General features: G+C 30.6%; 1 protein-coding gene across 1 annotated transcript in view; it reads right to left on the bottom strand.

The window, feature by feature from the left end:
- Window positions 1-27,617, bottom strand: part of beat-IIb (beaten path IIb) — a 280,833-nt gene that overhangs the window by 153,809 nt on the left and 99,407 nt on the right. Inside the window, exon 3 of the mRNA XM_075314342.1 lies at window positions 23,944-24,079. Coding sequence (XP_075170457.1) covers window positions 23,944-24,079 — 136 coding nt within the window. The remainder of the gene's footprint in view (window positions 1-23,943; window positions 24,080-27,617) is intronic.

Genomic DNA, 27,617 nt, shown 5'->3' with positions numbered 1-27,617 from the left:
TGATCCAATTAAAAAATTAATTGATACTATTATTTTTATACCCTCCATCATAGGATGGGGGTATATTAACTTTGTCATTCCGTTTGTAACACATCGAAATATTGCTCTAAGACCCCATAAAGTATATATATTCTGGGTCGTGGTGAAATTCTGAGTCGATCTAAGCATGTCCGTCCGTCCGTCCGTCCGTCTGTTGAAATCACGCTAACTTCCGAACGAAACAAGCTATCGACTTGAAACTTGGCATAAGTAGTTGTTATCGATGTAGGTCGGTATTGAAAATGGGCCATATCGGTCCACTTTTACGTATAGCCCCCATATAAAGGGACCCTCAGATTTGGCTTGTGGAGCCTCTAACAGAAGCATATTTCATCCGATCCGGCTGAAATTTGGTATATGGTGTTAGTATATGGTCTCTAACAACCATGCACAAATTGGTCCACATCGGTCCATAATTATATATAGCCCCCATATAAACCGATCTCCAGATTTGGCTTGCGGAGCCTAAAAGAGGAGCAAATTTCATCCGATCCGGCTGAAATTTGGTACATGGTGTTGGTATATGGTCTCCAACAACCATGCAAAAATTGGTTCACATCGGTCCATAATTATATATAGCCCCTATATAAACCGATCCCCAGATTTGGCTTGCAGAGCCTCAAAGAGAAGAAAATTTCATCCGATCCGGCTGAAATTTGGTACATGATGTTGGTATATGGTCTCTAACAACCATGCAAAAATTGGTCCATATCGGTCCTTAATTATGTCTAGCCCCCATATAAACCGATCCCCAGATTTGGCTTGTGGAGCCTCTAAGAGAAGCATATTTCATCCGATCCGGCTGAAATTTGGCACATGGTGTTGGTATATGGTCTCTAACAACCATGCAAAAATTGGTCCACATCGGTCCATAATTATATATAGACCCCATATAAACCGATCTCCAGATTTGGTTTGCGAAGTCTCCAAGAGAAGCAAATTTCATCCAATCCGGTTGTAATTCGGAACATGGTGTTAGTATATGATCTTTAAGAACCGTGCCAGAATTGGTCCATATCGGTCCTTAATTATGTCTAGCCCCCATATAAACCGATCCCCAGATTTGACCTCCGGAGCCTCTTGGAGGAGCAAAATTCATCCGATCCGGTCGCTAACAACCATACCAAAATTGGTCCAATCACACAAAAATTGGTCCATATCGGTTCATAATCATGGTTGCCTCTAGAGCCAAAAATAATCTACCAAAATTTTATTTCTATAGAAAATTTTGTCAAAATTTTATTTCTAAAAAAAATTTTGTTAAAATTTTATTCGGTTCATAATAAAATGTTCATCATTGTCAAAATTAAATTTTAATTCGGAACATGGTGTTAGTATATGATCTTTAAGAACCGTGCCAGAATTGGTCCATATCGGTCCTTAATTATGTCTAGCCCCCATATAAACCGATCCCCAGATTTGGCTTGTGGAGCCTCTAAGAGAAGCATATTTCATCCGATCCGGCTGAAATTTGGCACATGGTGTTGGTATATGGTCTCTAACAACCATGCAAAAATTGGTCCACATCGGTCCATAATTATATATAGACCCCATATAAACCGATCTCCAGATTTGGTTTGCGAAGTCTCCAAGAGAAGCAAATTTCATCCAATCCGGTTGTAATTCGGAACATGGTGTTAGTATATGATCTTTAAGAACCGTGCCAGAATTGGTCCATATCGGTCCATAACTATATATAGCCCCCACATAAAACATTCTCCAGATTTGACCTCCGGAGCCTCTTGGAGGAGCAAAATTCATCCGATCCGGTCGCTAACAACCATACCAAAATTGGTCCAATCACACAAAAATTGGTCCATATCGGTTCATAATCATGGTTGCCTCTAGAGCCAAAAATAATCTACCAAAATTTTATTTCTATAGAAAATTTTGTCAAAATTTTATTTCTAAAAAAAATTTTGTTAAAATTTTATTCGGTTCATAATAAAATGTTCATCATTGTCAAAATTTTATTTCTATAGAAAATTTTGTCAAAATTTTATTTCTATAGAAAATTTTGTTAAAATTTTATTCTGTTCATAATCATGGTTGCCACTCGAGCCAAAAATAATCTACCAAGATTTTATTTCTATAGAAAATGTTGTCAAAATATTATTTCTATAGAAAATTTGGTAAAATTTTATTTCTGTAGAAATTTTTGTCAAAATTTTCTTTCTATAGAAAATTTTGTCAAAATTTTTATTTCTATAGAAAATTTTATGTCTACTTTGTTCGATCGATCCAATACGTATATAATTCAGTTTATATACGTATTGGATCGATCTTTTTTGATTTGATATATACCACGTATGGACTTACATACAATTTAGAAGATGGTGTTAGGAGGTTTTAAGATACCTTGCCATCGGCAAGCGTTACCGCAACTTAAGTAATTCGATTGTGGATGGCAGTGTTTAGATGAAGTTTCTACCCAATCCATGATGGAGGGTACATAAGCTTCGGCCTGGCCGAACTTACGGCCGTATATACTTGTTGTGATTGATTTTTGTTTCAATTAAAAAAATTGTTGAATCAATTAAATTTCTAATTGAATATTTTTTCAAACTCAATTAAAATTTTAATTGGAAAATTTTTCGAGAAATTTTTTGTGTGTACTAATACCTAAGACGATATTGCAATATCAGCTGACACACAGCATCTGTGCTACCTATAACTGATTTTGGACGACCTTCACGAAATTCGTCTAAATTAAGAACTACGATCTGGGTTGAATTCTCCGATAAAAACTGGTTCTTGATGGAACTTCATCGCTGAAAATTGAATTATGTTCATCGATGTACTATTGTTGTGTGAATCCATGTCGAAAGTTGTAAAACATAATCGCCTACTTGTTAGGACGCGATGAATCTTTTCAGTTTTAAGTTGCTGTAAAGTACACATATAAGTTGCTGTAAAGTACACATATGCTCGTATATACACGCAAAGAAAAAAAACGTTTGGAAAACGTGTACCGAAAACGTTATTCTTTTGTTAGAGTTTTTTGAATTGCTTCGAAAAGTATACACTTTTATCACCAAAAAAATTCATTTGGTACAAAATTTTTATTTTTTCAATAAAAAAAGTTATTTTTGAACCAAAAACACAGTCCATTTCGTTTATCTCAAACACTGTTCTTTTCTGACTTTAGGTCTTTAATAAGACACATTTTAAAGTTCATAGTAAAATTTAATATAGTAGAATGTAATGTTGAACATTTTTTCGGAATCTTTCGACCATCTCTGGAATATATGTAAAAAAAAAACAAAAAAAAACTTTGGTCGAAGCAGGGATCGAACCCACGACCCTTGGCATGCAAGTCGGACGTGGCAACCACTGCACCACGGTGCCCAACTAAATGTATTTTTCTGTTAAATAAACTTTGTTTAATCGGCTCGTGGGCGCCGCAAGCTATGCTATATAAATATAACTTATATGGGCAATTGTCTATTGATGACTATAACGGCTACATAGCTCAGTGGATAGTGTGTTGGCTTACAAATTGCTTGGTCCGCGGTTCGATTCTCCGTCCAGGCGAAAGGTAAAAAAAATTTAAAATTTATAAAATCGTATAATTTCTTCTACATTGCTTGTATTACAGAAAAAGGTGCTAAGAAATAAAAAACTTCGTGAAAGTGAGAAAGATGTGAGGGAAAATGCAATTAGCCAGAAAAAAAAATTTTTTTGAGTTAGTCTTTATGAAATTGTTATTACATCCTGGAAAAGAATAAACGTTTATCACAAAAAGAATATACTTTTCTTCCAAATACACTTCGTTTCAACGAAAAGCAAATGAGAAACGAACTTTGTTTGTCTAAAATTTCGTTTGGGAGGAAAGAATTATTTTTTTGCGTGTATATAATGCTCGTCAATACGCTCTGAGTACTTATGAGTATAATTTCAAAAATGTTCAGTTTTACGATAGAACTCCCAGTTCGTAGATTGCAATACTAGGGTTGTCCAATCCCGAAATATAAAAGGCAACGTTCGTATGAATATCTGAACATTTTTGTATTTTAGAAGGCCCTTCATACAACACTCATACAATTTAAAAATTTCACATAAAAATACGTTTTCATGTCTTTTCACCATTCTTATTTCAAAGGAATCGTGAAGCTGCAAAAAAAACTTCAATTCAGGAACAATCAGCATTGTCGCACAAGGTGCATTCCAATACAAAGGCAGAACAATGATGCAAACTTTTCAGACAGTGTTGAAAAAAAAAATAAAACAAAAAACACACCCACAAGCGTTTTTTGTCCCTTACCTTGAGAAAATGTCAACAATCTTATGACGGAATAGAAGCAACCAACTATGGCAAAGAAAGAAAAAAAAACTGAAGAATTGGTGGCTAGAAGTAGGAAATATATTATCCTTACACCTTTCTTAAGCTGCATAATAGGAGGTGCGAAAACAAGTCATATTGAGAGAAGACTTAAAAAGTGTAAAATGAAGGAAAATTTTTATTTCGAGGACACCTGAATGCATGCTATACTGGACATATTTGGAATCAACTTTTTCAAATTTTGTTATGTCTTTCGTAATTGTTTCAAAGACGCCTATTATTTTATCAATAAAAAAGAGATATTCTAAGAAGCTCGTTTCATATATCCATATATTTCGGATATCTTCAAGATTTACGCTTACTCCAATTGGTTACTTCCATTCTTTTACTTGCAGCATACTCTCTAGGTCTCTCTTTCTAAACACATATATGTTTATGGGATATTTCTAAATTAATATATGTTTGCATCCAAGCATATTATATTTACAAATATTGTATGTCACAAACATAATATGTTCTAACATATATGTCGCAAACATGTTATGGTAGTTTATGAACATTGTATGCTTGCACTTAAAAATATTGTGTTAAAAATTTTAGTTCCAAACATACAGTTTTTACATCCAAACATATGAAAAACAGTCTTTTTCCTCCGTGTGGGTGTCTTCACATGAGAGAAACTCTTGTTTGACTAAAGACAACGTGTCTTCAATAATTTTGAAAAAATTTCCAAAATCAATGATTGACCCTAGTGGGTCCACGGTCTGACTTTTAAGCGTATGAAACCCTACAAACAAGGAGAGTGTTAGTGGTGAATATATCTTATAGTTCGCGAGATATTTTTTGCAATATTTCAACAAAGTGGGATCAGTATTTTGGACCTAGAAGTTCCGTTTGTGGGTGAATCTTTTTTTTTGTTTTTTTTTTTCTTAACTGCATTCCCTCAAAAATTTACACATTGACATTTGTGTACCTACATATTTCAGATTAAAAGTTATAGACTCCACAATTTGCAATTTTAAACAAAAATTCCGTATTTTGCAAAACATTGCCGAAATAGGAACCTACGTTCTTTCTGTCATAACTTTATTTTTTTAGACTTCTACCAATTTTGGTTCTAGTAAATGACCCAGCAAAAAAGCGTCGCCAATTGGCACAGAATGATGATTTTAACTTGGGCTTGTCATAGGACGGACACCATTTCAACAGCCGTTACACTGAATATGCATCACTTCTTAAGGTGTGATGCGAATCCGGTGATTTGGATGTGAATAAAGAAATTTTGTGATATTTTGACGAATAAATAATTTTTAAACATTTTTGTGATTGTTAATGCATTATAACGCTTGTCTGGAACGATTTCAAAAATTCGCAATTTTTCTAGAAAAGATTTAAATTTGTTCGGCAAAATTTTAATAATTTGCACTATTTTATTAATTTTTAATCTATTTTTAACCCGTTTGAAACAATAAAATTTTAAATCTCCCATTAAAACTATGAAAAATGCGAGTTATAAAAAATTGACTCAAATTAACTTCCTGTGCAATTAAAATAAAGAACATCTTTGGGAGGCCTTTTTTGGTAGTGCTTTTAAGTTGTGCCTTAATAAGAATTTCCAATTTTTTTGCTGGGGAGTTCTTTCATCCCAAAATTTTTAAAAAGATTTCTTAATTCTTCATTTGGCACAGACTTCTAATTCGAGTCTTATATGTCTACTAGCTTTCTGTAAAAACTTTCAATATCCTACCGGTAAACAGCCGAAAAATATGCAAATTACCGAAAATGACACAATTTTACCATATGTGTCCACTCTCGGCATGTTTGGGGGTTTTTGATAAAAATTTTGGGAATCGTATATTCAGAAATGTTTCTTAAATTAATTTTTCCTGCAAAATCCAATAAAATTCATAATAACAATGTAATTAGTTAAAAGGTTATAAAGGTTATAATTCATATTCATAATTCCCAAAAAAATATTTTGTTTTAATTGTTCCTTGCCACAAAAAAAAGTCCTCTCAAATACTTTTCTATCGATGTATTATTTTTAGATCGCTGCTTAGTAAAATGCGGAGCCACCGTGGTGCAATGGTCAGCATGCCCGCCTTGCATACACAAGGTCGTGGGTTCGATTCCTGCTTCGACCGAACACCAAAAAGTTCAGCGGTGGATTATCCCACCTCATTAATGCTGGTGACATTTCTGAGGGTTTCAAAGCTTCTCTAAGTGGTTTCACTGCAATGTGGAACGCCGTTCGGACTCGGTTATAAAAAGGAGGTCCTTTATCATAGAGCTTAACCTGGAATCGGGCAGCACTCAGTAGTTAGAGAGAAGTTCACCAATGTGGTATCACAATGGACTGACCCAGCAAAAAATGGAGCACTATTTCAGCAGAATTGTAAGGGAGCCCAGAAAAAAATACTTCAGCAGTAAGTTTAGTTGCGCATTTTGGTATACAATAAAGTAGGCAGTGCATGCACACTGCATGAGTCGGGGGCAATAACAAGTAATCAAACTAGTTTATGATCATTCGTTTACGTTATTGCAACCAATTCATGAAGTATAGATGCATGAAAGGTAGTGCTGTTTTCCTTCACGCCAACAATGCTATACTCAAGATTATATATCACATCTGAGCAATATTACTATTAAAATGAGCAAGTATATCAGCGCTATGTAGAAACGCCAACAATGCTATACGCAAGATTATATATCACTTCTGAGCAATATTTCTATAAAAATGAGCAATTATATCAGCGCTATGTACACCCTCAAAAAAAATCGCTTCTTTAACATATGTTCCAAACATATTTTGCAGGAAGCACATATATTATTGGATACTGCCGAAACATTAATATGTTTGTTTTATGTGAACATATCATATGTTTGGAAGCATTTTGAGCCCAAAAATATTATATGCTTGGAAGAATTTTTCCCAAAGACGATTGTGCTCATTGCCTAACATACTCGTAATTTTCACTTCCTCGAAATATTTTAGTTCTTGGCACCGTTTTCTGTAATACAAATAATGTTGAAGAAATTATTCACTTTTATACATTTTTTAAATTTTACCTTTCGCCTGCACGGAGAATCGAACCGAGGACTATACAGTTTGTAAGCCAACAAACTACCCACTGGACTACGTAGCTGTTATAGTCACCAGTAGATAATTATCGTTATAAGTTACACTTATATAGCATAGTTTGCAGCGCCCACGAGCCCATGCAAACATAACATTATTTAACAGAAACATACATTTGTTTGCCACGTGGACTATCCCGTCAACTCTACCGGTTTCCATCTCTATTTCTTTCTCTATACTCTCTCTGTCGCTTTGAATAAAATATCACAACATATGTATGTTTAGTCGAAATTTGTAAATTTATATATGTTTGCATTCACACATATGATTTTTATGAAACATTCATACCCCAAACATAATATATTCTAACATATTAACATAGATGTCCCAAACATTTAGTGTTAGTTTAGGAACATACCTTGTTTGCACTTAACACATTTTGTTTATATCGGAACATATGAAAAACATATTTTTCTAAGAGTGTAGAAGCTGCTCTAAATCGGGACATCGCCCACAAAAATCAGCGATGATTCGGTTGTTTCTCCCTTACAATCCTGCTGAAATAGTGCTCCATTTTTTGCTGGGATAGAGGCAGTACCAACTTCTTACAAATTAACCGAATCAGCGCTGATGTTTGTGGGCTCATTTTATTATTGCTCATTTTAATAGAAATATTGCTTAAAACCGATATATAATCTTGAGTATAGCATTGTTGGCGTGAAAGAACAGCACTACTTTTCTTGCATCTATACTGCATGAATTGGTTGCAATACCGTAAACGAATGATCATAAACTACTTTGATTACTCGTTTACGTTATTGCCTCCGATTGATGCCGTGTGGATGCACTGCCTACTTTATTATATACCAAAAAGCGCAACTAAACTCTTACTGCTGAATTATTTTTTTTTTGCTGGGGAATAGTCTAAGTGAGCCTGATACATAAGGCTGCCACCTAAACTGACCTAGTAAAATGCGCCAAAATTTTTCACTAAGCCTCACTAACTCTGTAAATATACGATTACATCGGTCGAAATAGGTTAAAGTTGACGATTTTACATTTAAAACAAAATAGCATATATCCGAGGCGACCAGTTTTCAACACAAATTACCTCAGAAAAATTATGTTGATCTGTTCAAAAGTTGCCAAATTATTTCCCAAAAAACAAAACAATATATTATAAACTGTGCAGCATGGCTTCCTATGTAAAATCCTCTGAACATTTTTTTTTACTTTTGGTCGAAAATCGGATTGAATCCATGAACTTTGTGGCTGGTAGTGATATTTCTGAGTGTTTCAAAGCTCCACCGCAATATGGAACGCTATTCGGACCCGGCTATAAAAAGGAGGTCCCTTGTCATTGAGCTAAAAATAGAGTTGAATTCAGTGATAAGGGAAAAGTTCACCATTGCGGTATCACAAGTGACCAAGTGAGCCTCAAATATCGGACTGCAATTACATCTAACCTAACCTCACCATCTATGATCAGATTATTTTATTAGTTCTCACCATAAGCTGTAAGTCAAGGATCAAGAAATATCTTGTAGCACCTCTACAAGTCGATGTTACCAACCCTATCTCATCATATTGTCTACTTCTTGAATATTTTAACGTCATTTGCTTGCCTTCCATCATCTGGGCATAGGTTGTTTTGCTTAGTTCTGTTTCTTCTTTACATCTCCCCCGTCCTTTTCATGTCAGTTTTCAAAGGCTATTGTATCTGCAGATGGCAGAACAAACACCTTTGGCGTTATATTCCTCTCGCTTCTTTCGTTGTAGCGTTAATCTGACCCACTCTACCTACACCTCAGCCATCTTAGATTCCCCGGTAACTTTTATTTGCTAAGTACAGCGATTTTTCTTTGACGTAGTTCCTTTTTTTTCGTTCAGTTTGCGCTTTACTGAAAAGTCATGTACATGTAAGTTTTTTGTCTGATGATTTTCTTTATGTTGAAGTTGTTCTTTTTTAAGATTATTTTTATTTTGCCACCATTAGATTTTTACACCGCAGATTTTCATTGAGATAAATATGGAACCGGGTAGTATGCAGTGACAAGAGAAATGAACCTTTTGTGGTGTCACAATGGGCGAAATAGTTTAAATGAGTCTAAAATAACGGACTGCAACTCTACCTAACCTAAACCCTCTACTCGAATGAGTACGTGAAGTAAAAGTGGGAGATCAGCCTATATACATATTTCAAAATTAATTTAAATATCATTCACTTTTGAAATATCCCAAAATGGTATTCAGGCAAATCGGATTAAAATTGGGGCTTCAATGTCCTTAAGTAATCAAATCGGGTGACTGGGCCGTACCAAAACATGGTCCTTTACACATAATATTCGGCTCACCTATTTATGTACATAAAACACCCCTAGATTTTCGATTTCAGGCAACTTTAACGAACACTGCGGTGTCGAAAAGCCCAAGAATTCGGGAGTTGTGTCTTTATAGAGGCTATACCAAAACATGGACCGATACTCACAATATTCGGACCGATATAGCCAATATTCTCAATTTGTCCTACTTGAAGACAAAGAACGCAAAATTTCTGATTGATAGTTTCATTATTGAAGACGGTAGCGTGATTACAACAGACAGATGGACATCGTTAAGTCGTTGAATGTGTTACAAACGTCATGGGAAACTAATTATACCCCATCACCATTTTATGGTGGTGGGTATAAAAATTATTTACTTTTCTTGGTAACTAAGAAGCTTTCATTTTGAAATGGGGAACTATTGGGTTTAATCAATTCTACATGCAAAAATTAAAATAATTTTTCACGCCCAAATAAAATTTTGGACAAAACTCCATCATTTACATTTGTCTTTTCGCTGTAAAGAAGTTTGTTTGGAACGAAAGCATAAACTATTTCAGTTAAATGTTCACACTTTTCACAGGATATGAAAACAAATTTAATTTTCGTGAAAATTTTATTTCTATAGACAATTTTTGTCAAAATTTTATTTTTAAAGAAAATTTTGTCAAAATTTTATTTCTATGAAAAGTTTTGTCAAAATTTTATTTTTATAGAAAATTTTGTCAAAATTTTATGTTTATAGAAAATTTTGTCAAAATTTTATTTCTATAGAAAATTTTGACAAAATTTTATTTCTATAGAAAATTTTGTCAAAATGTTTTTTTATAGCAAATTTTGTCACAATTTTATTTCTATAGAAAAAAGTTATATATCTATGGAAAATGTTGTCAAAATTTGATTTCTATAAAAAAATTTTGTTAAAATTTTATTTCTATAGAAAATTTTGTTAAAATTTTATTTCTATAGAAAATTTTGTTAAAAAGTTATTTATAGAAAATTTTGTTGAAATTTTATTTCTATAAAAATTTTGTCAAATTTTTATTTCTATAGAAAATTTTGTCAAAATTTTATTTCTATAGAAAATTTTGTCAAAAATTTTATTTCTATCGAACATTTTGTCAAAAATTTTATTTCTATTCAAAATTTTGTCAAAATTGTATTTCCATACAAAATTTAATTTCTATAGAAATAAAGGAACATTTTGCAAAATTTACCGAAATATAAAGAATTCTACCAATCTTCCAAAGTGTAAATAATCTAAAAAATTTTGTCAAAATTTTATTTGTATAGACAATTTTGTCAAAACTTTATGTGTATTCTACCAATGTACCAAAGAGTAAATAATATAGAAAATTTTTGTCAAATTTTTATTTCTATAGAAAATTTTGTCAAAATTTTATTTCTATGGACAATATTGTCAAAATTTTATTTTTATAGAAAATTTTGTCAAAATTTTATTTCTATAGAAAATTTTGTCAAAATTTTATTTCTATAACAAATTTTGTCACAATTTTATTTCTGTAGAAAGTTTTGTCAAAATTTGATTTCTATAGAAAATTTTGTCAAAATTTGATTTCTATAGAAAATTTTGTCAACAATTTTATTTCTATCGAACATTTTGTCAAAAATTTTATTTCTATCGAACATTTTATTTCTACAGAAAATTTCGTCAAAATTTTATTTCTATAGAAAATTTTTGTTAAATTTTTGTTTCTATAAAAAATTTCGTCAAAATTTTATTTTTATCGAAAATTTTGTCAAAATTTTATTTCTGTAGAAAATTGTGTCAAAATTTTATTTCAATAGAAAATTTTGTCGAAATTTTATTTCTATCAAAAATTTTGTCAAATTTTTATTTCTATAGAAAATTTTGTCAAAATTTTATTTCTATAGAAAATTTTGTCAAAAATTTTATTTCTATCGAACATTTTGTCAAAAATTTTATTTAAAGTGGGAGATCAGCCTATATACATATTTCAAAATTAATTTAAATATCATTCACTTTTGAAATATCCCAAAATGGTATTCAGGCAAATCGGATTAAAATTGGGGCTTCAATGTCCTTAAGTAATCAAATCGGGTGACTGGGCCGTACCAAAACATGGTCCTTTACACATAATATTCGGCTCACCTATTTATGTACATAAAACACCCCTAGATTTTCGATTTCAGGCAACTTTAACGAACACTGCGGTGTCGAAAAGCCCAAGAATTCGGGAGTTGTGTCTTTATAGAGGCTATACCAAAACATGGACCGATACTCACAATATTCGGACCGATATAGCCAATATTCTCAATTTGTCCTACTTGAAGACAAAGAACGCAAAATTTCTGATTGATAGTTTCATTATTGAAGACGGTAGCGTGATTACAACAGACAGATGGACATCGTTAAGTCGTTGAATGTGTTACAAACGTCATGGGAAACTAATTATACCCCATCACCATTTTATGGTGGTGGGTATAAAAATTATTTACTTTTCTTGGTAACTAAGAAGCTTTCATTTTGAAATGGGGAACTATTGGGTTTAATCAATTCTACATGCAAAAATTAAAATAATTTTTCACGCCCAAATAAAATTTTGGACAAAACTCCATCATTTACATTTGTCTTTTCGCTGTAAAGAAGTTTGTTTGGAACGAAAGCATAAACTATTTCAGTTAAATGTTCACACTTTTCACAGGATATGAAAACAAATTTAATTTTCGTGAAAATTTTATTTCTATAGACAATTTTTGTCAAAATTTTATTTTTAAAGAAAATTTTGTCAAAATTTTATTTCTATGAAAAGTTTTGTCAAAATTTTATTTTTATAGAAAATTTTGTCAAAATTTTATTTTTATAGAAAATTTTGTCAAAATTTTATTTCTATAGAAAATTTTGTCAAAATTTTATTTCTATAGAAAATTTTGTCAAAATGTTTTTTTATAGCAAATTTTGTCACAATTTTATTTCTATAGAAAAAAGTTATATATCTATGGAAAATGTTGTCAAAATTTGATTTCTATAAAAAAATTTTGTTAAAATTTTATTTCTATAGAAAATTTTGTTAAAATTTTATTTCTATAGAAAATTTTGTTAAAAAGTTATTTATAGAAAATTTTGTTGAAATTTTATTTCTATAAAAATTTTGTCAAATTTTTATTTCTATAGAAAATTTTGTCAAAATTTTATTTCTATAGAAAATTTTGTCAAAAATTTTATTTCTATCGAACATTTTGTCAAAAATTTTATTTCTATTCAAAATTTTGTCAAAATTGTATTTCCATACAAAATTTAATTTCTATAGAAATAAAGGAACATTTTGCAAAATTTACCGAAATATAAAGAATTCTACCAATCTTCCAAAGTGTAAATAATCTAAAAAATTTTGTCAAAATTTTATTTGTATAGACAATTTTGTCAAAACTTTATGTGTATTCTACCAATGTACCAAAGAGTAAATAATATAGAAAATTTTTGTCAAATTTTTATTTCTATAGGAAATTTTGTCAAAATTTTATTTCTATGGACAATATTGTCAAAATTTTATTTTTATAGAAAATTTTGTCAAAATTTTATTTCTATAGAAAATTTTGTCAAAATTTTATTTCTATAACAAATTTTGTCACAATTTTATTTCTGTAGAAAGTTTTGTCAAAATTTGATTTCTATAGAAAATTTTGTCAAAATTTGATTTCTATAGAAAATTTTGTCAACAATTTTATTTCTATCGAACATTTTGTCAAAAATTTTATTTCTATCGAACATTTTATTTCTACAGAAAATTTCGTCAAAATTTTATTTCTATAGAAAATTTTTGTTAAATTTTTGTTTCTATAAAAAATTTCGTCAAAATTTTATTTTTATCGAAAATTTTGTCAAAATTTTATTTCTGTAGAAAATTGTGTCAAAATTTTATTTCAATAGAAAATTTTGTCGAAATTTTATTTCTATCAAAAATTTTGTCAAATTTTTATTTCTATAGAAAATTTTGTCAAAATTTTATTTCTATAGAAAATTTTGTCAAAAATTTTATTTCTATCGAACATTTTGTCAAAAATTTTATTTCTATTCAAAATTTTGTCAAAATTGTATTTCCATACAAAATTTAATTTCTATAGAAATAAAGAAACATTTTGCAAAATTTACCGAAATATCAAGAATTCTACCAATCTACCAAAAAATAAATAATCTAAAAAATTTTGTCAAAATTTTATTTGTATAGACAATTTTGTCAAAATTTTATGTGTATAGAGGATTTTTTCAACATTTTAATTCTATTCAAAGTAGAGGGTTTTGATAAGGAATGTCGTAATTCCATCCAATCATTTTGCAGCATACAATCATACTTTTCGTCTGTTGGTTAAGCTAATTCATAATTTACCTAAGTATCAAGAATTCTACCAATCTACAAAAAGTAGATAATTTAGATTTTTTTAAATTTTATTTATATCGAAGATTTTGTCAAAATTTTATTTCTATAGAAAATTTTGTCAACATTTTATTTCTATAGAAAATTTCGTCAAAATTTTATTTCTACAGAAAATTTTTGTCAAAATTTTATTTCTATAGAAAATTTTGTCAAAATTGTATTTCTATGGACAATTTTGTCAAAATTTTATTTTTATAGAAAACTTTGTCAAAATTTTATTTCTATAGAAAATTTTGTCAAAATTTTTTTTCTATAGCAAATTTTGACACAGTTTTATTTCCGTAGAAAATGTTGTCAAAGTTTTATATCTACACAGAAAAAAATATCACCAGAATATTTCCAATTAAAAAGTTAATTGAAGTTGAATGTTTTTTCAATTAATAAATTAATTAATACAATTAACTTTTTAATCAAGATAGAAACATTAGGTTAATTAAGTCAATGAATGAAAATTATAAAATTTTTAATTAAAAAATTAATTGATAGAATTAACTTTTTATTCAAATTCAGAAGACTAAGTCAGTTAAAAAATGTAATGAACATTTCTTAATCAAAATAAAAACTCTAAGCTAATTTAGAAAGTAGTTGAAAATAGTTACCTTTTAAATAAAAAATTAATTGGGGTTTGCATTCAAAATCAATTAAATTTTTAATTGAATCAATTAAAAAATTAGTTAAAAATTGCTAATGATATCAATTAATTTTTTAATCAAGGATTTTTTCTATGCCCAATTAAAACTGTGATTGATACTATCATTTTCGTGATTGAAGACATTTCAATTAAAAAATTAATTGGATCAATTAATTTCGTGATTGAATCAGAAAAATATTTTTTTGTGTGTATGGAAAATGTTGTCAAAATTTGATTTCTATAGAAAATTTTGTTAAAATTTTATTTCTATAGAAAATTTTGTTAAAAATTTATTTATAGAAAATTTTGTTGAAATTTTATTTCTATAAAAAATTTTGTCAAATTTTTATTTCTATAGAAAATTTTGTCAAAATGTTATTTCCATACAACATTTAATTTCTATAGAAATAAAGGGACATTTTGCAGGGACATTTAGAAAATTTTGTCAAAATTTTATTTGTATAGAAAATTTTGTAAAAATTTTATGTGTAAAGACAATTTTGTCAAAATTTTATTTCTATTCAAAGTAGAGGGTTCTGATAAGGAATGTCGTAATTCCGTCCAACCATCTTGCAGCATACAATCATATTTTTCGTCTGTTGGTTAAGCTAATTCTTAATTTACCGAAATATCAAGAATTCTACCAATCTACCAAAGAGTAGATAATCTAGAATTTTTTTTTTAAACTTTTATTTCTATAGAAAATTTTTTCAACATTTTATTGCTATAGAAAATTTCGTCAAAATTTTATTTCTATAGAAAATGTTTGTCAAAATTTTATTTCAATAGAAAATTTTGTCAAAATTTTATTTTTATAGAAAATTTTGTCAAAATTTTATTTTTTTAGAAAATTTTGCCAAAATTTTATTTCTATAGAAAATTTTGTCAAAATTGTATTTCTATAGAAAATTTTGTCAAAATTTTATTTCTATAGAAAATTTTGTCAAAATTTTATTTCTATAGAAAATTTTGTCAAAATATTACTTCTATAACAAATTTTGTCACAATTTTATTTCTATAGAAAATTTTGTCAAAATTTTATTTCTATAAAAAATTTTGTCAAATGTTTATTTCTATAGAAAATTTTTTCAAAATTTTATTTCTATAGAAAATTTTGCCAAAAATTTTATTTCTATAGAAAATTTTGTCGAAAATTTTATTTCTATTCAAAATTTTGTCAAAATTGTATTTCCATACAATTAATTAATTTCTTATAGAAATAAAGGGACATTTTGCAAAATTTACCGAAATATCAAGAATTCTACCAATCTACCAAAGAGTAAATAATCTAAAAAATTTTGTCCAAATTTTATGTGTATAGAAAATTTTGTCAAAATTTTATGTGTATGGGAAATTTGTTCAAAATTCTATGTGTATAGATATAGATAGATTTTGTCAAAATTTTACTTCTATTCATAGTAGAGGATTCTGATAAGGAATTTCGTAATTCCATCCAACCATCTTGCAGCATACAAGCATGCTTTTCGTCTGTTGGTTAAGCTAATCTTGTAGTTTAGTCAAAGCATGGTTTTAAACTGAAATTAAAACAACAAATTTAATTAAGACTAACTAAAAAAATATTTTTTTTCTCACTTCCACGTCCTCAGGACTTTTTTCTGTAATACAAATAATGACGAAGAAATTATTCAATTTTATAAAACATTTTACCAAAATATATCTTTTGTCCAAACGTAGACGATAGAGACTATGTTGGTGAACACACACAAGCTGATGAAAAGAAACTTTAGTTAAGGAAAACATACTCTTTAGTCGGTGCATTTCTTACAAACGATGTCCCAAAACAACTTTTGTAAATGGAAATAAAGTAATTTTACATATATTTATAAAAATTTCGTAAGATTTCGATTCGATTTTCGTCATGGTTTAGCACAATATAAAAAAAATGTGTCTTACTAAAGACATGAAGCCAGAAAATTGCAGTGATATTCAGTGATATATACCAAATGTTTTATTGTTTTGATATAAAACTATTTTTAATTGTAAAAAATAAACATTTTGTAACCATTTTTTTGCAGCCTAGTTGAAAATCTTTTCGTTATTGCCATATTGAATTGTGATACAGTTGCTCTTCATCGTTTGTTGGTCAAAAATATCGTTTCTGAGAAAACAAGTTATGAGTTTGCGCACACAAAAATTTATTGTTAATAAAGTGTTAGTAGTACGACTGTGGAAGATCTAAAAATAAACTATCAAAATTTGGACAAAATGTTACCAAAAACTACCAAACAAAAAAATCTTATATTGTATAATATTATTTCTATAGAAAATTTTGCCACCATTTTAATTCTATAGAAAATTATGTAAATTTTTTTCTATAGAAAATGTTGTCGAAATTTTATTTCTATAGAAAATTTTGTCAAAATTTTATTTCTAGAAAATTTTATTTTTATACAAAATTTTGTCAAAATTTTATTTCTATAGAAAATTTTGTCAAACATTTTATTTCTATTCCCAATTTTGTCAAAATTTTACTTCCATACAAAATGTTGTCAAAATTTCATTTCTATAGAAATAAAGGAATATTTTGCAAAATTTACCAAAATATCAAGAATTCCAACAATTTACCAAAAGTAAATAATCTAGAAAATTTTGTCAATTTTTTTTTTGTATGGAACATTTTCTTAAAATTTTATTTCTATAGCAAATTTAGTCAAAATATAGCAAATATTGTCAAAATTTTATTTCTATTCAAAATTTTGGCAAAGTTTCATTTATATTCAAAATTTTATTGCCATACAAATTTTTTTCAAATTTTATTTCTATAGAAAATTTTATCAAAATTTTATTTCTATAGAAAATTTTATCAAAATTTTATTTCTATTCAAACTTTTATAAAAATTTAATTTCTATACAAATAAAGGAATATTTTGCCAAATATACTTAAATGTCACGAATTATACCAATCTACCAGAGAGTAAATAATCTACCATTTTTGGTAGAATTCTCCCAACTGTGGCCCCCAGCCCCATACTTGCCCTGACATGCTTTTGAATGGTGAAAGTCCCTGACTCTAGGCCAAGAGACTAAATTTGTATCCTAACTATTTCGGCAAAATCTTAATCTCATTTATAAAATTTTTTACCCGCTCAATCAAAAATTTGTAATGAGATGTAATTGATATTTGCTCCTCCGCACGATAATTTCTTGTAGCTAAGAAACTTTAAAGTGTGTTCCAATTGAGTTTTTTTTTGTTATTTTCCAAAACTGGCATACTTAAGCCAATTAACACTAATAGCAAAAAAGGCTCACATACACACTTGTGTCAAGTAATCAACGAGCTATTTTTCTGCTAGAGGTTTCTAGAAAAACTTCACCTTTACCCAATTCCATTTAAGAATGAAAGTAACAATCTCCAAAGTATTTAAATTCAATTTTCATTTCTATTTGTTGCACGAAATAAAACAATTAAACGGAGTAGTACGTATGTAGGTGGGTGAACAATCTACAAAAGGTAGACAATGGTGAAATCTTCTAAATGTGTCACCAAAAATAGCTTTTTGTTAGTTTGTTTTTTTCTATCTCTTTCTCGTATTTTTTGGCCGTACAAAGTATTTCAATTAAAAGTTTCATTTTCTGCCTAAAATGTTGCCAAGCAATTGTGCGAGAGAAGTAAGTAAAGGTCTCTAGGGCTACTGGCAACTCCCTCTCTACAATATTTGGCACAAGGAATGTTCGTACAAAAATATTCTTTCTGGGCTTTCTGCCACACTAGGGTATCTAGGAATTGAACACTTTCTGCCACAAGGGAATACACATTCCCAACACACTCAGCTGTTAGCACCAGCTGCCCGAAAATGTAATCCCCTTTCATAACCATACACAACTAAAAATTCCCCACCGTGAATGGGCTGTAGTTGTGGGATTCAGCAGCATATGAATAGTTTTATAGGGGATTTCATTTAAATTGCAAACAAAAGCGATAGAACGAAAAGTTAAAAAATTCGTTTTCGAAATTTAATCATTATGAAATCTGGAAAATATAAGTGCTATAACCATAGTAAGATAACTCTCACATGGAACATTGGGTAACACATATAAGCCGATCTCTGGATTTGAACTCCGGAGCCTCTTAGAGGAGTTAATTTCATCTGATGTTAATATTTGCCTTCTAAACAACATATAAAATTTGGTCCGCATCGTTTCCTAATTGTAGATAGTCCTGATATATAATGACTTCCAGAGTTTGATTACGGAGAAAATTCCATTGTCTCATTATTCTTTGAGACAATGAAAACTCTCGTTAATAGAACGAAACGTTTCATTGTTTTACAGAAAGTGAGTTACAACAATGAAACACTTCGTTGTATTTACGAATTTGTTTCGTTGGCCCAATTTGAATAACACATATAACGAAACTTGTTCTACCAATATAGTGTAGGCACATTTTGACTTTTCAGTCCTTTGTAATACCACGCAAGGTGAACTTCTCCCTCAATCCATGAATGCTGCCCGAGTTTATGGTTGGCTCAATGACAGGGGACCTCCTATTTAGAGAAGCTTTGAAACGCTTAGAATTGTCACCAGCAAGGAAATAATCCAACGCTAAAAAACTTTTAGTTGTTTGGTCGAAACTGAGATCGAATCCATGACCCTTTGTATGCAAGACGGACATGCTAACCATTGTTCCACGATGGCTCCCTTAGCATACACACAAACAAATTCTGATTCAATCACGAAATTAATTGATCCTATTAATTTTTCAATTGAAATGTCTTCAATCACAGAAATGATAGTATCAATTAAAAAATGAATTGAAGGTCAATTAAAAATTAATTGATCCAATTATACAATTAATTGATACTATTAATTTTTGTGTATGATTTTTGTTTCAATTAAAAAAATTTGTTGCATCAATTAAATTTTTAATTGAATATTTTTTAAAACTCAATTAAAATTTTAATTGGAAAAAATTTTATGATTTTTTTTTCTGTGTAAAGACAATTTCTTTGCAATCTAGTAAGGTTTGTTCTCAGTGTAATTTAGCTACAGCCTGCAGTAATGATGCTATCATTGTGAAATCAAGCACAACTCCATTTTCTATTTGTGAAGAGGTCAAGTTGGAAGGTGGGCTTAACGCGACAGGTTTTCATAAAGCCTCCATATAAAACAAACGATAACGTCTTGTAACATGGCAATGATTAGGTTTTTGAGTGACAGCTGGTCAATTTCGAAGATGGGCAACATCGGTCCACCTTTTGATATAACCCCCATATAAATCTACCCCCGATTTTCCTTCTTGACCATCTAGACAAGAACGTTCTTCTCCAATCCAGAGGTATTTTGGAACTATTGTGTCAAATTTGGATTATATCAGAATTTATTTAGTTACGTCTTACATATGGACCGATTTCCTGATTGGACACCACAATTTTTATACAATTGTCCTGAAGTTGGAAATCTTGAGATATTTTAGGTTAAAAAATATGTAAAAGTTGGTTTATATCTGGGAGCGTTGAGACCAAAAAGACCTTGTCGAATTTGGCTTATAGTGTCCCATGCTTTGGTGCAGCCCCATATGGACCGATCTCCCAATTTGATTGCTTAAATTTCTAGGCATAACAATTTTTATTTGATTTACTCGAAAACGACTCTAAAAAAAATGAGAAAGTGAGACCAAAGATTTCATGTCCTTAAAGTAAGAATGCGTTTTTTGCTCAGCATAGAAGACTCATTTCTCTGATAAAAAGATTTTTTTCTTGTACCAAAGACGATAAAATTGTCTATAAAGTCGTTAATTTCCTTATAATTAAGTGATTCGACTAACAATCTTGAAATGAAAAAAAAAATTTGTTTGACTAAGGTGAACTTGTCTTTAATAATTGTGAAAACCTCTTCAAAATTAATAAAATTGTCTTTAAATTTGTTGTCTTTTTGCATCTTGACAACAAAATAAAAGAGCATCTAAAAATAGGACTTTATTTTAAAGGCGATTTTTACTTGAAACATAACATAATTTCTACTTGAAATCGAGTCTAAATTTGAAAATTCAATTGTACATGAAACAAAAAACAAAAAAAAAATTATTAAAATTTTCCACCTAGAATCAAGGAAAATGTTTTCCTAATTTCCAAAAAAAAACATTAAATCAAAAATGCAAAATCATCCAAATAAGTCTTAGCCTATACATGAAGCTTGTTTGTCTTTAATACAAAAATTCAATACCTCAGTTAATTTCAAGTATATTTCTTTAAATCCTTTTTATACCCTCCACCATAGGATGGGGGTATATTAACTTTGTCATTCCGTTTGTAACACATCGCAATATTGCTCTAATACCCCATAAAGTATATATATTCTGGGTCGTGGTGAAATTCGGAGTCGATCTGAGCATGTCCATCGGTCCGTCCGTCTGTTGAAATCACGTTAACTTCCGGACGAAACAAGCTATCGACTTCAAACTTGTCACAAGTAGTTGTTATTGATGTAGGTCGGATGCTATTGCAAATGGACCATATCGGACCACTTTTACGTATAGCCCCCATATAAACCGACGCTCAGAAATGGCTTGCGGAGCCTCTTGGAAGAGCAAAATTCATCCGATCCGGTTGATATTTGGTACATGGTGTTAGCATATGGTCTCTAACAATCACGCAAAAATTGGTCCACATCGGTCCATAATCATATATAGCGCCCATATAAACCGGTCCCCAGATTTTGCTTGCGGAGCCTCTAAGAGAAGCAAAATTCATCCGATCCGGTTGATATTTGGTACATGGTGTTAGTATATGGTCTCTTACAATTATGCAAAAGTTGGTCCACATCGGTCCATAATCATATATAGCCCCCATATAAACCCGTCCCCAGATGTTGCTTGTGGAGCCTCTAAGGGAAGCAAATTTCATTCGATCCTGCTGAAATTTGGTACATGGTGTAAATATATGGTCTCTAACAATCATGCAGAAATTGGTCCTCATCGGTTCATAATTATATAGCCCCCATATAAATCGACCTCCCGATTTGGCTCGCGGGTCCTCTAAGAGAAGAAAATTTCATCCCATGAGGCTGAAATTTGGTACATGGTGGTGGTATATGGTTTTTAACAACCATGCAAAAATTGGTCCACATCGGCCCATAATCATATATAGCCCCCATATAAACCGATCCCCAGATTTAGCTTTCGGAGTATATAAGAGAAGCAAATTTCATCCGATTCGGCTGAAATTTGGTATATCATGTAAGTATATGGTCTCTCACAACCATGCAAAAATTGGTCCACATCGGTCCATAATTATATATAGCACCCCTATAAACCGATCCCCAGATTTGACCTCCGGAGCCTCGTGGATGAGCAAAATTCATCCGATTCGGTTGAAATTTGGTACGTGGTGTTAGTATATGGTCTCTAATAACCATGCAGGAATTAGTCCATGTCGGCCCATAATTATATGTAGCCCCCATATAAACCGATCCCCAGATTTGACCTCCGGAGCTCTTGGAGGAGCAAAATTCATCCGATCCGTTTAAATTTGGTACATTGTGACATTTTGTACATCGCGCTAGTATATGGTCGCTAACAACCATGCCAAACTTGGTCCATATCGGTCTACAATTATATATAGCCGATCCCCAAAAAATCTACAAAAATTTTATTTCTATAGAAAATTTTGTCAAAATTGTATTGCTATAGAAAATTTTGTCAAAATTTTATTTCTACAGAAAATGTTAAACTGAATTACATTAATTAGAAAATTTTGTCAAAATTTTATTGCAATACAATTTTTTTCAAGATTTTATTTCTATAGAACATTTTGTTAAAATTTTATTTCTATAGAAAATTTGGCAAAATATGCAATCCATGGTGGAGCGTACATAAGATTCGGCCTTGCCGAACTTACGGCCGTATATACTTGTTTTATTTAAGTAAAGACATGCGACTTTAATAGGGGGCGCAAACTTGAAAGATTTGTTATATTTGACGAGAAAAGAATACCTTTGCGACAAAAATGCTACATGGTCGCTGTGAAAAAGTAACATGGTGCTCTTTAAACATGTTTGAGGTGATCATATTCCTTCTCTGGGTGTACAATATTCCCAATCAGGAAATGACCAGTTATCACAGACATGAGGAACGATCATTAACACATCTAGTACACAAAAAAAAAATTCTGATTCAATCACGAAATTAATTGATGCAATTAATTTTTTTTATTGAAATGTCTTCAATCGCGAAAATGTAGTATCAATCACAGTTTTAATTGGGCATAAAAATAATACTTGATTAAAAAGTTAATTGATTTCATTAGCAAATTTCCAATTAATTTTTTTAATTGATGCAAATAAAAAGTTTAATTGATGTTGATTGTGGAACTCAATCAATTTTTCATTAAAAACGTAACTATTTCCAATTACTTTCTTAACTCACTTAGTGCTTTTAGTTTAATAAAAAAAATAATTTTTTAAAAAAAAAAATTAGTTAAAAATTAAAAAAAAAATTCCATCACTTTTTCTAAATGACTTAGTCTTCCGGGTTTGATTAAAAAAATAATTGTATCAATTAATTTTTTAATTAAGAATTTAAAACTTTTCAATCATTGACTTAATTAACTAAATGTTTTCATCTTGATTAAAAATTTAATTGTATCAATTAATTTATTAATTGAGAAAGTTTCAACTTCAATCAACTTTTTAATTGGAAACATTTTTGTGATATTTTTTTCTGTGTATGCGAAGGCTTTTCTCCCGTAGCATGCTATGTATGAGGGATGCTAATGAAACTTCGATCACATTTTCGTTTTTTCCACTTCAATATAAAACTGTAGAATGTGACCTAAACACACTTGCCATTATTTTCCCAATTTATTATCATAATGGAATTTGAAAAACTATTCAATTAAAAAATTTATTGGGTTCATTTTGGAAACAAAATAAAAATTTAAATAACTGAATCATCAGCCATCGGTGATTGATGTTGTTTTTTACCGTGATTAAGGAAATTTCATTGAAATCAAGAAATATTAATTTTTTCTGTGTACATATAATATAAATTATATAATTATAATTATATAATATAAATTAAATATGTTTCTCTTAAATACAACTAATAGCTCTTACTGAATACCCCTTTAAAAGCCTCGTCCTCTGGCAATAAAACCGATGTGAACAGAAAAAAATGAAAGTTTTCCATTGTATAGCTGGCGGGCAAAACTTACCGACAACTTGCATCTGAGCATATGCTGTAGCTGTTGAAAATAATGGAGCATCGGCAGTAACTTCACAGGAAAAATTTCCAGATAAACCAAAGTTCACATTGCGTATAACAACTTGAGTGGCATTCGAAACACTCTCCTATGGAAGACAGAATAAAAAGAAAAGAACAAAGATTTAAAATGAGAAAAATATCAAGGGGGATTTATTTTCTTCTTTTTCAAACTAACACTTAATAGGTTTACTCAAATGGATTAGAAAATGTAGAAAGGTGAAAACATACATATATTTTTTTATTTATACCCTCCACAATAGGATGGGGGTATATTAACTTTGTCATTCCGTTTGTAACACATCGAAATATTGCTCTAAGACCCCATAAAGTATATATATTCTGGGTCGTGGTGAAATTCTGAGTCGATGTAAGCATGTCCGTCCGTCCGTCCGTCTGACGAAATCACGCTAACTTCCGAACGAAACAAGCTATCGACTTCAAACTTGGCACAAGTAGTTGTTATTGATGTAGGTCGGATGCTATTGCAAATGGGCCATATCGGTCCACTTTTACGTATAGCCCCCATATAAACGGACCCCCAGATTTGGCTTGCGGATCCTATAAGAGTAGCATATTTCATCCGATCTGTCTGACATTTGGTACATGGTGTAAGTAAATGGTCTCTAACAACCATGCAAATATTGGTCCATAATATTGGTTCATAAGTATATATAAACCGATCCCCAGATTTGTTCTCCGATCCGGTTGAAATTTGGTATGTGGCGTCAGTATATGGTCTCTAACAACCAAGCAAAAATTGGTCCATATCGGTCCATAATTATATATAGCCCCCATATAAACCGATCCCCAGATTTGGTTTGTGGATCCTCTAAGAGCAACAAATTTCATCCGATCCGTCTGAAATTTGGTACATGGTGTTAGTATATGGTCTCTAACAACCATGCAAGAATTGGTCCATATCGGTCCATATTTATATATAGCCCCCATGTAAACCGATCCCCAGATTCGACCTCCGGAGCCTCTTGCAGGAGCAAAATTTATCCAAACCGGTTGAAATTTGGTATGGGTGTTAGTATATGGTCTCTAAGAACCATGCAAAAATTGGTCCATATCGGTCCATAATTATATATAGCCCCATATAAACCGTTCCCCAGATTTGATCTCAGGAGCCTCTTGGAGAAGCTAAATTCATCAGATCCGGTTGAAATTTGCAACGTGGTGTTAGTATATGGCCGCTAATAACCATGCCAAAATTGGTCCATATAGGTCTATAGTTATATATAGCCGATCCCCAATCACACAAAAATTGTTCCATATCGGTTCATAATCATGGTTGCAACTCGAGCCAAAAATAATCTACCAAAATTTTATTTCTATAGAAAATTTTGTCAAAATTATATTTTTATGGAAAATTTTGTCAAATTTAATTTCTACAGAAAATTTTGGCAAAATTTTATTTCTATAGAAAATGTTGTCAAAATTTTAAATCTATAGAGAATGTTGTAAAAATTTTAATTCAATTGAAAATTTTGTCAAAATTTTATTTCTATTGAAAATTTTTTCAAAATGTTATTTCTATAGAAAATTTTGTCCAAATTTTACTTCTATAGAAAATGTTGTCAAAATTTTATTTCTATAGAAACTTTTATCAAAATTTTATTTCTATAGAAAATTTTGTAAAACCTAATTATGTTATATACATATTTAATCGGCCTTTTTTAGTCTAATATAGGCCACATATGGACTACCTTGCAGTTTAGAAGACGGTGTTAGGAAGTTTTAAGATACCTTGCCATCGGCAAGTGATACCGCAAGCCAAGTAATTCGATTGTGGATGACAGTCTTCAGTAGAAGTTTCTACGCAATCCATGGTGGAGGGTACATAAACTTCGGCCTGGCCGAACTTTCTGCCGTATATACTTGTTAAATTATATAGCTTATATAAGACTTGTAAATCACGCAAATATGTGTGAAAACACCTAAATTATATATTTATTTTAAATATTTTGTACAAGAGGAATGCCAATTTATTCGTCTGTCGGTGGAAATTATGTTAACTAACTAACGATAAAAAACAGATTCAAAATTCGGACATCGGACACATTTCATAGAAATACATTTTGACGAAATTTTCCATAGAAAAAAAATTGGCAAAATTTTCTATAGAAATAAAATTTTGACAAAATTTTCTATAGAAATAAAATGTTGACAAGATTTTCTATAGGAATAAAATTTTGAGAAAATTTGCTATAGAAATAAAGTTTTGAGAAAATTTTTTATAGAAATAAAGTTTTGAGAAAAATTGCTATAAAAAAAAAAATTGAGAAAATTTTCTATAGAAATAATTTTTTTCTTTATGTCTTTATTTGTAATCTAATAACAATACACAAATGTTAAGCAAATTGGTTGGATGAATTTACAATAAAAGACATCCCAGCAAAAAAAAATTGGAAGTTCTTCCAAAGGCACAACTTTAAAAGCACTTCCAATGATGTTCTTTATTTTAATTACAGAGGAAGTTATTTTAATTCAATTCTTCAATTCTTCTTGGTTTTTATACCCACCACCATAGAATGGTGACGGGGGTATAATAAGTTTGTCATTGCGTTTGTAACACATCGAAATATCGATTTCCGACTATATAAAGTATATATATTCTTGATCAGGGAGAAATTCTAAGACGATACAATGATGTCCGTCTGTCCGTCTGTCTGTTGTAATCACGCTACAGTCTTCAATAATGAAGCAATCGTGCTGAAATTTTGCACAAACTCGTCTTTTGTCTGCAGGCAGGTCAAGTTCGAAGATGGGCTATATCGGTCCAGGTTTTGATATAGTCCCATATAAACCGACCTCCCGATTTGGGGTCTTGGGCTTATAGACATCGAAGTTTTTATCCAAATTGCCTGAAATTTGAAATCTAGAGGTATTTTATGACCATAAAGAGGTGTGCCAAAAATGGTGAGTATCGGTCCATGTTTTGGTATAGCCCCCATATAGGCCGATCTCCCGATTTTACTTCTTGGGCTTATAGAAACCGCAGTTTTTATTCAATTTACCATAAATTGGAAATCTAGAGGTACTGTAAGACCACAAATACGTGTGCCAAAAATTGTGAGTATCGGTCCATGTTTTGGTATGGTCCCCATATAAACCGACCTCCCGATTTGGGGTCTTGGGCTTATAGAAATCGAAGTTTTTATCCAAGTTGCCTGAAATTTGAAATCTAGGGGTATTTTATGACCGTAAAGAGGTGTGCCAAAAATGGTGAGTATCGGTCCATGTTTTGGTATAGCCCCCATATAGGCCGATCTCCAGATTTTACTTCTTGGGCTTATAGAAACCGCAGTTTTTATTCAATTTACCTGAAATTGTAAATCTAGAGGTAATGTAAGACCGCAAATACGTGTGCCAAAAATTGTGAGTATCGGTCCATGTTTTGGTATGGTCCCCATATAAAACGACATCCCAATTTGGGGTCTTGGGCTTATAGAAACCGTAGTTTTTATCCAATTTGTCTGAAATTGGATATCTAGCGGTATTTTATGACCATAAAGAGGTGTGCCCAAAATGGTGAGTATCGGCCCATGTTTTAGTATAGCCCCCATATAGGCCGATCTCCCGATTTTACTTCTTGGACTTATAGAAACCGCAGTTTTTATT

The sequence above is a fragment of the Haematobia irritans genome, chromosome 1 (assembly GCF_050003625.1).
Source record: "Haematobia irritans isolate KBUSLIRL chromosome 1, ASM5000362v1, whole genome shotgun sequence".
NCBI lineage: Eukaryota > Metazoa > Arthropoda > Insecta > Diptera > Muscidae > Haematobia > Haematobia irritans.
The sequence above is the reverse complement of the archived record's forward strand: the minus strand, read 5'-3'. Positions and strand labels throughout refer to the sequence as shown.